The sequence below is a fragment of the Panthera onca genome, chromosome B2 (genome assembly GCF_046562875.1).
Source record: "Panthera onca isolate mPanOnc1 chromosome B2, mPanOnc1 haplotype 2, whole genome shotgun sequence".
NCBI classification, from domain to species: domain Eukaryota; kingdom Metazoa; phylum Chordata; class Mammalia; order Carnivora; family Felidae; genus Panthera; species Panthera onca.
This window is the reverse complement of record NC_138343.1, coordinates 79,974,136-79,986,298: the sequence shown is the minus strand read 5'-3', so window position 1 is coordinate 79,986,298 and position 12,163 is coordinate 79,974,136. Positions and strand designations below refer to the sequence as shown.

The window sequence follows — 12,163 nt, the reverse complement described above, 5'->3', positions numbered from 1 at the left end:
GCTGCCTGCTTCTGATGAGTAGGGGTTGCATAATCAAAATACTTCCTACCACAGCACTCCGTAGTCTAGATAAAATTTGTCTTCATTTCTCAACAAGGATACTCCTTGAGATAACAGCTATTTTGGTAAGTGAAAAGAACTCCTGCTTAGACCACAACTTACTGAACATCTCAGGATTTCCTCTCTCAGTATTCGGCAGTTCTTAAGAAACTGATGTATATTGAGGAAAGCTCCTGAAGATTTCAGTGATGCTGGATAAGGGAAAGATTTAAAAAACTGAAGGTACCATCTAGCTCTGCAATTCTGTGGTTCTGCATTAGGAACGGAGATGAGAAAAGGAAAGTACCTCTACATTTATCAGTGCAACAAGATCCTCTGGGGAAGAATCAGACGTTCTTAACAGTAGCTGAGGAACAAGACTAACACGCACATGAACATAAACTTGGGAGAATATTAAATTGATTCCCTATCCAGGTTGTGTAATGGTGACCTACATCTAGATCTATAGATTGTCACTGTTAAGAAAACAAAAACTGAGCTTGTTAGGCAAGAACAAAGGGACTAAAAACATACTTTGTTTTTCTGGGTGTTCCCATGTCAGGAAATCATTTTTTCTTTGGCTCAGTGAGCAACATTTTATTCAAACTTAGAGACAACAGTTTCTCAGTTCTGGGGTTAATGGAAATAGAATTGACATTTCTTTGCATACATGGAATTTTGAGGAGATGAATATAATTCCACATACCAAGGGGCAAGAAGCTTAAAAGATAACTAAATCCAAAGTTTCAACATATCCAAGCTACTTTTACAACTTATATACTCCACAGAGGAGAGGAAAATCCTTGGGGCTTCACAAGATGGGGAATTGTGGGGTCTAGACTGAGTTGACAATTTTTACCTTGACATAAAGACTGCAAAGCAGTGGGTAACTTCTGAGGTTCATCAATGACCGTATACAATTAGAAGTGAAATACTTTTAAGAAATAGCCTTATTTCTTTATAAAATGTAGACTGAGAAGCTCAAATTTAGAAAGGTACTCTTGGTTAACTGGGTTTGATTATGGATAGCTTATAGAAGTTTCAGGTAATTGTTAGGTGAATGCTTTTCCATTAATCTGCTTCAAAATTGGTAGGATTAATCAACTGTAGTGTTTCTGTATTTTGACTGAAAATACAGAAATCATGACCAAATGATTTGAACCTTTCTCATTTGAGTTTATTAACAAATATTCCCAGTGCTAGTAGCCAATTACTCATCATTTAAATACCCTCTGACTGCAAAATATTTAACATATATTGGATCTAGTGACATCATGAAAATCTTTTTCTCCTCAAAATCAGTTTGGTAAGTTTTCATCTGGTTAAAAGGTCAGCACTTTAAGAATTAGGAATTCAAGAGAGGATTCAGCACATCTCAGCCATAGCTTGTACAGAAAGATGCTCTCATCTGGGCACCACAGGAGTGCTCACATGAATGACTAAAGTTCACAAGGGATTAATTTTTCTTCCTTTTGATTTATGTTATTTCACACATCCTGAATTTTAGGCTTTAGGCTTTACACATCTTTCCGTTTCTTAGCGTGGCTCACTTAATCTGAGCTTTTGAACCTCAGATGAACCCAGACCGAGGTTTTAAGTTTGTAATGAAACCTAACACAAAGCAAGCTTCCCCTGGCTTTGGTGGTCACTGTTGAAGTTTCATAACTTCAGGGCACAGGAAAGCGTGTGCCTGGCACATTTCAGCAATTTGACTTTTTGTTTTTAAAGGCAAGTCTGCTACGTGCACAAGAATGGACATCTTGGGCACAGCTGTTCTATAGATGCAAAAGCAGAAATCATCAAGAATCCCTTCTCAGGCCACTTCCCAGATTCTAATTTTCCTTCTGCACTTTAGTCCTTAGTTTAGCAAGTTCTTCTTCTAAACTTTTAATATGTTCCTTCAGGGTGGCCTTGTCTTGCTGGGCTTTCTGACTGGCTTGGCTTCGCGCTTCTTCAATCTTCCTCTCATACCACTTTTCCATCTGGGTAGAAACAGCCTCAAAAAAATACTGGGTAATCTCCAGAGCCTGGGAGGTGTCTCGAACGTGAGAGGCAGTCTGCTCACTGCCCGCTGCCGGTGGCGGCTGCCCACCGGCGGTGCCGGGTGCCGGGTGCTGGGGCCGATGCCTCGTCTGCCCACTTTTCCCAGACTTCTTGGTTTGGGTGCCTCTGTCAACACAGGGCCCAGCCTGCTGATCACACTTGGCCGCCTCTTTCAAGGGTAGCAAGGCTGTCTGGACCTTGACATTCCTCAGTCGGGACGCGGTACAGTCTGAGGAAGACAGCTCCTGCTGTAGTCTGTGTGTAGCAGTGGAGTTGAAGGCCTTTTCCTTGGGCCTAACCACCTGAGGAGAACTGTCAGAAGCCGCTACCGGACCTGCAGTGGCCACGGACTGATCCACGCCTAGTTGCAGAAGGAAAACAAAACTCAGAGTAAATCCACGTTCACACAGTCATGTGGCTATGGGCTGGCGTTTGAGAGTCCTGATAATCCCGTAAACCATCAGGCCTTCTCAATCTCCAACCACCATGTGCAGCTTCTGCTCTGCCCTTCCCTTCCACTTGCCCCTGGTTATCATTTTGGCTTGTCAGGGCTTTCATGGGAAATGATGTTAACCACACTGGTGGCATCTAAGCCAAAAGCAGCTGCTGGCCTTTCCTTTAGCCAGTTTCATTAAAAGGCTCTGGGTACCATTTTGTGATTGCTAAGGATGACAGCTCACCAAGTGTCTCCCAAACAGAACTGGGCATGTACTGAGGGAAATAAATATACCCATTCCCTTGGGCGCCTGGGTGGCTCAGTCGGTTGAGCTACCGACTTCAGCTCAGGTCATGATTTCACAGTCTGTGAGTTTGAGCCCTGCATCGGGCTCTGTACTGACAGCTCAGAGGCTGGAGCTGCTTCAGATTCTGTGTCTCCCTCTCTCTCTGCCCCTCCCCTGCTCATGCTCTGTCTCTGTCTCAAAAATAAACAAAAACATTAAAATTATACACACACACACACACACACACCCATTCCCTAATTTCTGGGCCTTTTCCACACCATAGGGCCAGTTAGTAGTTGCTTGACCCAAGCTCCAATTTGGAGAGGTGGTCATATTCTCCATACCCAGAGCTCCAGCCAAGCTCCATAACTAGACCAATCATGAAAAATTTGCCCAGGATTTCCCCAACATTACCACAGTTCCAGAGATGGTCTATGGTAACAGAACACACTTGACATGAAAATCCCCCATGGAGGCCTAATTACAAAGGCTCTGATTATCCTCAAAATTATCATCATGGAGTATAATCACTGTGGCTAATGAAAAGATGCTTTGTCTGAAAGGCATGTTATCTAGCACCTGGGGGAGCTTTAATACATGAACTGCTGTTTAAGGAAGTTTTCCACAGTTGGACAAAGGCAAAAGGCTGATCAAAGAGAAGAAAGGAGAAGCAAGAACAAGAGCCAGAGCAAGAGACCTGCTGAGAAGACCAGTGTCCATTCATCAATCTTCATCTTTGGGGCCCACTCTGACACCATCAACATCATACCTCAAACACTGCTGTCACCAGTCAACAATCCTTTTACTCTATGTTCTTTTACTCAAATATTCTTGAGCACTTAACTAGGAGTGCTTTATCACCATATAGAAACTGAATACACAGCAGTAAGCAAAATATGTCCTTGCCCCTACAGAATTTACAATCCAGTGTTTTCCACAGACCTATCCTAGGTCCACAGGATACAGCAAAGAACAATATCTGGGGGTTTTACCACCTTTGAATGGAATGGCTCTCTCTGCACATGCGTTACCTGTAGACGACTCGCAAGTAGATGGTGTGGATTTGGTCCTAGAGGCCCTAGAATCTCCAGAAAGTTTCAGCTCCAGATTCTGAATCTTTAACATGCACCAGGTTTTTAATTCGTCAACCAATGACATCTAAAAAGAAAAACAAATGACAGCAAAAAAACAAAAAAACAAAAAAACAACAACAACAAAAAAAACACACACCAGATGAATTGGATCCATGGTTTATGAAGTAAACCACCAAGAGTGGGTTTTTCAATTATGATAGTTCGAGATACCATCTTGACCAGCCTAAACGTTGTGGACTACCTCCCCCTCCCTTCCCACAGGCCACACAGCCTTCTCTGCTTGCCCTCTGTAGACCAGGATGCACATAGCACCAATGGTGATAGTTTCTATAATCTTCATTGAGGGACTCAGAGCTACCTTGAACACCCAAAGCTTCCCAAATCTTACAAATCAAGAATGTCTGGCCGCTTAGGAGCATAAATTCTCACATACTCAAAAAATACTCATTTTATGGCTGTTGTCTTGGGTAGACCACAAACTCCAAGGGCAGGAACCAAATCTTGTTCAACTACAGAGCAATACCCAGCAAATGTACAATACATAGAAATGATTCAAGGCAGAGACCACATTTTCCCGGTGTGTTCCATTAACTGTTCTGTCTCCACCTATTACCAGAATATTCAGCAACAAATGAACTGAATTACATGCTCTTTCCTATTAACTTCATTTCAGAGTTAGAAAAGAAGGACACACTATGTAATAAGAATGCTATTAGGGGTTCTTGGCCTCTGGGTTTTCAATGATGGGTCTTAACTCAGTGGAGATGTGTGGTAAATCCCCAGTTAAGGGCAGATCCTGGCTCTCACCTGTCGTCTCTCCCCCTCATGCTTCTCTGTATCTGAGTGCTGTTGCAGGCGGTTCAGGCACTCTGTTCTCTCTGCCGACAGCCGCTCAACCATCAGCTTGTCCAGAACACGCATCTAGGATTCAATGAGCAAAAAGCAGAGGATGGAGATGATCTAAGGATGGGCCCTGGTCTCTTGACCTCTGGGGCTCTGGGGGACCAGCAGGGACCAGTGAAAACAGAGGCAAACCTCAACTTCTTTTATTCTAGTTTCATCCAGTATGCATCCAACTCCTGGCTTTTCACAATCCCTGAGCATGTTTTTGTATAAGCCAAGGCCTCTTTCTTATTGTTTACCTCCTAAGGGGTTGAAAAGACTGAACATGGTAAATATACAACTTGAGCCAATGCAGACCTTGTGCATAGAAGGATTTTTGTAGGTCTTACAACATTATTTCCAAGACTATTATTGAAAGGAAAACTATTTCTAGAAGTATGGAGCTGTTCATTATTTTCATTACCCTTTTCAATTAATTTTTAACACCCCTCCAAGCCCTTAAAATGTTAGTAGCTGCCCATGAGATAGCAAAAGAAGCAGAATGCTCAGGGCTTTTACCCAGTGTTCCTAGTGAATACATCCCTCAGTGCTTCACTGAAAGTAATCAAACCAAGTGTGAAGAAGGGTGAGGAAGGAGTACAAGGGGAGTGCTCCAGAGAACCAATGATGGTCACTTTCCAGTCACGCCCTCCTGGATACCCCCCCCCCCCTTTATCTTGATATTTCCCATTAGGACCCTACACCCAGGAAAGCCAAACTTTCACTGTTTTGACAAAGTCCATACCAGGGAGAGAGACTTTCTCAGCAGGGGCCAGCTCACAAGGGTTGTTCCACAATCAGATGTTCAAAACACAAACACAAAGAAGGGCCAGTTCTGGAGATGTGAGGAGGGCTCACAGGTGAGCTCTTCTCCTGTCAGGGACACACATGATGTTCAAATCACAAACACAAAGAAGGGCCAGTTCTGGAGATGTGAGAAGGGCTCACAGGTGAGCTCTTCTCCTGTCAGGGACACACATGATGTTCAAAAATCAAAAAAGCAGCAGCAGTTCTGGAGATGTGGTGAGCACCTTCTGTTTTGTTTCTTCAGCCCTCGTGTTTTTTCTGTGAGCTGCTCTCCTGTTTTCTAGTATTGGCCTACTCCACCCACGTCCTTATCCTCTGTCAAGAGCAACTGTGTTGACGTACAGCTTTGTTCTGGGGCACGGCTGATTGCTTCAGGCATGGACTCATGCCGTACCAGAGCCCATGCCAGAGTCCTTCACCTAGAACTGGGAATTAGGACTAAGGTTTTACACACCCATCTGTCACCCTCCTTGAACTGAAGCAAGGTCCTTGAGATGGTTGGTCCAGCACTCATCTAATACACTCCTCACTGGGCTTAGGCCAGCTGAAGTGGGTTTTATTTACAAAACAGTCTTAACTAATATACTATGGCACTAGGAAAAGAGTTCTTAAATGCGCTTTCCATGAAGGGCAAATAGCAAATAAACCTAAAACATTCTACCTCACCAACAAACAAGGAAATAAAAATTAAACAATATACTTAATCGATTTGGCATAAGCTTTAAAAATAATATTAGTGATGGCAATGGTTTGAGACAGAGACTCGACTTATATCCTATCCTACCTGTAGGATGTAAATTCATACAACCTTTTTATTTAGTAGATTATTAATATTTATGAAGAGATTTAAACATCTTAACCATGGACCCAATTATCCTAAAAAGGAGCAAATAACTTGAGAAGCAAATGTTTATACACATAAGTGTTCATCATAGCATTATTTATAAGAGTAAGAACTATAAGCAACTTTAAAGTCTAACAAAAAGGAAGACATAGAAAAATGCTTGGGATATCAAATTAAGTGAAAAAATCTGGAAGCAAAAATATGTGTAATTTAGGGAGGTGGGTGTGGGGATGGGTGAAATAGGTGAGGGGGGTTAAGGAATGAACTTGTTGTGATGAGCACTGGGTGATGTATGGAACTGTTGAATCACTATATCGTACACCTGAAATATAACACTGTATGTTAACTATACTGGAGGTAAAAATAAATAAGTAAATAAACCATATACTAGACAAAAAACAAATTATATGTGTAACTCCATACCCAGAATAGTACATCGCCATTAAACAGCATATTGAAACAACACACCTAAGACATATTACTTAATTTCAGTGTAAGCTACAAAGATGACCAAGGCTCTTTGCATCCAAGATAGCTAGGTAGGAAGACTCGGTAATCCTCTCCTCCACAGACACACCAAATCTATACCAATTTAAAGAAGAGTTAATACCTAGTCTTTCCAAACTGTTCCAAAAAACAGAAGAAGATGGAAACCTTTCAACTACATTCTACATGGCCAGCATTATCTTGATACAAAAACCAGATAAAGATGCCCCCCAAAAAGAAAATTACAGATAAATCATCTCTTGAACATAGATACAAAAAAACCTCAACAAAATATTAGCAAACTTCAACAATACTTCAAAATGATCAATCGCCACAATCAAGTGGGATTTATTCTGGGGATGAAAGGATGGTTCAATATCCACAAGTCAATATGATACACCACATTAACAAAATGAAGAATAAAAATTCTATAATCATCTCATTAGATGCAGAAAAAGCATTTGACAAAGTTCAACATCTGTTCATGATAAAAACTCTCAAAAGAGTGGGTTTAAAGGGAACATACCTCAAAATAATAAAAGCCATATATGACAAAATGACAGCTTACATCATACTCAGTGGTAAAAAACAAACAAACAAACAAAACAAAACAAAAAAACACCTGAGCTTTTTCCTAAGATCAGGAACAAGAAAAGGATGTCTACTCTCACCACTTTTATCCAACATAGTACTAGAAGTTTTAGCCACAGCAATCAGACAAATAAAAGGTATCCAAATTGGTAAGGAAGAAGTAAAAGTGTCACTGTTTGCAGTTGACATGATACTATACATAGGAAGCCCTAAAGCCTCTACCACAAACCTATTAGAATACATGAATTCAGTAAAGTTGCAGGATACAAAATTAATATACAGAAATCTGTTGCATTTCTATATACCAATAATGAAGTAGCAGAAAGAGAAATTAAGAAAACCATTCCATTTACACTTGTACCAAAAAGAATAAAATACCTAGGAATAAACTTAACCCAGAAGGTAAAAGACCTATACTCTGAAAATATAAAGCACTGATGAAAGAATTAAAGACAACACAAATGGAAAGATACTCCATGCTCATGGATTAGAAACTCAATATTTTAAAATGTCCACACTATCCAAAGCAATCTACAGATTCAATGCAATCCCTATCAAAATACCAACAGCATTTTTCACAGAACTAGAATAATCCTAAAATTTGTATGGAACTACAGAAGATCCCACATAGCTAAAGCAATCTTGAGAAAGAAGACAAGGCTGGCAGTTTCACAATCCGAGATTTAAAAATATACTACAGAGCTATAATAAAATATGGCACTGGCACAAAAACAGACACATAGATCAATAAACAGAGAGCCAAGAAATAAACCCACACTTATATGGTCAATCTACAACACAAGAGGCAGAAATATATGGGAGGAAAAAGATAGTTTCTTTAAAAAAATATTTTTTTAGGGGTGCCTGGGTGGCTCAGTGGATTGAGCATCCGACTTCAGCTCAGGTCATGATCTCGCAGTTGGTGAGTTTGAGCCCACATCGGGCTCTGTGCTGACAGCTTGGAGCCTGGAGCCTGCTTCGGATTCTGTGTCTCCCTCTCTCTCTGCCCCTTGCCACTCACACTCTATCACTCTCTCAAAAACAAACATTAAAAAAATTTTTTTAATTAAAATTTAAAAAATTTTTAATATTTGTTCATTTTTAATATTTATTTTTGAGACAGAGTGAGAGCACGTGTGCATGCAAGCAGAGGAGAGACAGAGAGAGGGAGACACAGAATCTGAAGCAGGCCCCAGGCTCTGAGCTGTCAGCAAAGAACCTGATGTGGGTCTCAAACCCACAAACCTCAAGATCATGACCTGAGCCCAAATCAGACCCCAACCAACCGAGCCACCCAGGTGCCCCCAAGACAGTCTCTTTAATTAACGGTGCAGGGAAAACTACACAGCTACATGCAAAAGAAAAATTGCACCACTTTCTTATACCATACGCAAAAATGAGTTTAAATGGATTAAAGACCTAAATGCAAGACCTGAACTCAAAAAACATCTAGGCGAAAATATAGGCAGTAATCTCTTTGACATCAGCCTTAGCAAGATTTTTCTAGATAGGTCTCCTCAGGCAAAGGAACAAAAGCAAAAATAACTTTACTGGGATTACACCAAAACGTAAAGCTTTTGCACATGAGGGAAATCATCAACGAAATGAAAAGGCAACCTACTGAATGGGAGAAGATATTTGCAAGTGATATATACAATAAGGGGTTTATAACCAAAATATATAAAGAACTTATACAACTCTACCCTCAACAATTTGATTTAAAAATAGGCAGGGGACCTGAATAGACATTTTTCCAAAGACAACATACAGTTGGCAGACGGCACATGAAAGATGCTCAACAACACTAAGAAGGGAAATGCAGATCAAAACCATGAGATACCGCCTCACACCAGTCAGAACAGCCAGCATCAAAAAGAAGTAAGTGTTGGCAAGGATGTGGAGAAGAAGGAACCCTCGTGCACTGTTGGTGGGAATGTAAATTGATAAAAATCACTGTGGAAAACAATATGGAGGTTCCTCAAAAATTAAAAATAGAACTACCATTTTTGATCCAATAATTCCACTACTGGGTATTTACCTGAAGAAAACAAAAACACTAACTCAGAAAAACAGATGCATTCCTATTCTTATTATAGTACTATTTACAGTAGCCAAGGTATAGGAGCAACCCAAGTGTCCATTGATAAGATGAGTGGATAAGATATAGTGTGTGTGTCCACACACACACACACACACACACACACACACACACACAATGAAGTATTACTCAGCCATAAAAAAGAATACCTTGCAGGGCACCCTGGGTGGTTCAGTTGGTTAAACGTCAGACTCTTGGTTTCAGCTCAGGTCATCAGCTCATGGTTCATTAGTTCAAGGCCCATCCTGGGCTCCACACTGACAGTGCAGAGTTTGCTTGGGATTCTCTCTCCCACTCTCTCTCTGCCCCTACCCTACTCATGCTCTCTCTCAAAATAAATAAACTTTAAAATAAAATAAAATGGTAAATCTTAAAAAAAATATATTGCCATTTGTGACAGCATGAATGGACCCAGAGGGCATTTTCCTAAGTGAAATAAGGCAGACAGAGAGACAAATACCATAGAATTTCACTTATATGGAATCTAAAAAACAAATGAACAAAAAAAAGCATAAACAAGGTATGAACTCCTCTGGTAGTTGCCAGAGAAGGGGTGGGGGGATGAGCAAAGTGGGTGAAGGGAAGTGGGAGGTACAGGTCTCCAGTTACGGAATGAAGAAGTCACAGGGTGAAAGGTAACAGACGGTAACCACACTTGGTGGTGAGCACGGCAGAACATACGGACTTGTGCAATCATTATGTTGTACACCTGAAACTAATGTAGTGTAACCTGTGTCAACTTTACTGCAATTAAAAAGCTGAGGAAGAGGGGTGCCTAGGTGGCTCAGTGGGTTAAGCGTCCAACTTCAGCACAGGTCATGATCTCACGGTCTGTGAGTTCGAGCCCCGCGTCGGGCTCTGTGCTGACAGCTCAGAGCCTGGAGCCTGCTTCGGATTCTGTGTCTCCCTCCCTCTCTGCCCTTCCCCCACTCGTGCTCTGTGTCTCTCTCTCAAAAATAAACATTAAAAAAAAAAAGCTGAAGAAGAAGAAAAAACACAGCATAGTTCCATTTTTGTTTTAAAGTGGTAACTATATAAGTACTATCTATAAAAGAGAAAATCTATGGGAAAATACACAAAACCAGGAATGGAAGGTATCTCTGATAAGTATCGCTATATTTCATATTTCTGTAATGTGGATTTCTTCCTATTAATAGGCTAGGTTATACATTTTTAAAAGTGTCTTTTGTACTTAAAAATCTATATCCACCATACGTTTCTGATTACAAAGAGAAAATATATTCTTTGATGGAGAAAGATGGTGGTTACTCACTTAGCCAAGTAATCAAACTTATCATTAATAAGGAGACATCCTGGCATTATGTGCCTCCTGATGTGACATAATTTGAAGTTTACGTCATTAACTATGACATTTTTTTGCCAAAAATACTTAATCTGAACCGAAATAAGCATCTAGACACTAGTGGTTCTCAAACTTGGAGGTCTTGTTCAAACACAGGTGGCTAGACCCCATCCCCAGAGGTTTATTCACAATTAAGTTCAGTAGATCTGGAATGAGGCCCAAGAATTGTCATTTTTGCCCCCACAGCTCCCAGATAATGCTGATGCTACTGGTCCAGGGATGACACCTTTGAGACCCACTGCTCTAGACCTAACTTTCAGTTCACAGAGATACAGAGACAGAACAAGTTAAATAATACCATGAAGAGCCTATCAGACATGTCTAGAATATTGAACATCCTATATAACAACTGGCCTAGACTTTGTAAAAAGATAATATCCTAGGAATAAAGAAAAAGATGGAAGAAGGAATCAGACTGTTGTAGATGAAAAGAAACCAGAGAGACATAACCCAGATGCACAAAAGAATCACTGGATTCTGAGCTGGAATTTAAAACAAAAACAAGCTATAAGAAAACCTTTTGGAAGAACTGAATAAATCGCAATACGGACTGGATATGATGCAATCATTGTTAATTTTCTCATACATGATAATGGATTGTGCTACAAAGGAGAAAGTCCTTACTCTTCGTCAAGATGCGCTCTGAAGTATTTAGAGGTGAGAAGTCAGGACAGGCTCCAACTAAATCTCAAAGGATTCAAGAGAAAGACAGGTGCATGTGAGAGACACAAAACAAATGTGGCAACATATTAACAAATGGCTGAGTCTAGGTGGAGAGTAGACATGCTTTCATTGCACTGTTTCACTGTTTCTCTTCTTTGAAAATTTTCAAAATAAAGAAACCTAGAGACAGGATTGTTCTGATTGTGTGTGCAGTGGGAAAGGGGCCAGGATACAAACATAAAGAGACTGGAAGAGAATAAACCCAAATGTTACTAGTGATTTCTCACTGTGGTGGGCTTGTAGGGGATTTCTTTTCCTTTCTAAATTTCACATTTAAAGAAAATGCTCTGTAATAGGTATATATCATTTTTATAATCAGAAGCAATTTAAGCAGGTTCTTAAAAACTTTGAATAAATGCGCTTGGAAGAAATCACCTAAGCCTCTTCCCTGAGAGTCCACCCGAGGTACTCAGCTCAGTCTGCAAAATACAAAGGGTGCTCAGTGTGGGCAGCTTCTGATTTCATTTCCTG

General features: G+C 40.5%; 1 protein-coding gene across 6 annotated transcripts in view; it reads right to left on the bottom strand.

The window, feature by feature from the left end:
- Positions 1-621: 621 nt before the first annotated feature.
- ANKRD6 (ankyrin repeat domain 6) overlaps positions 622-12,163 on the bottom strand; it is an 81,230-nt gene continuing 69,688 nt past the window's right edge. For all 6 annotated transcript variants that reach the window (XM_060616172.2, XM_060616174.2, XM_060616171.3 and 3 more), the window contains 3 exons: positions 4,706-4,819; positions 3,836-3,962; positions 622-2,443 (listed from right to left, as the gene is read on the bottom strand). In XM_060616172.2, the coding sequence (XP_060472155.1) occupies positions 1,872-2,443; positions 3,836-3,962; positions 4,706-4,819 (813 nt within the window). In that variant the 3' untranslated portion in view covers positions 622-1,871. The remainder of the gene's footprint in view (positions 2,444-3,835; positions 3,963-4,705; positions 4,820-12,163) is intronic.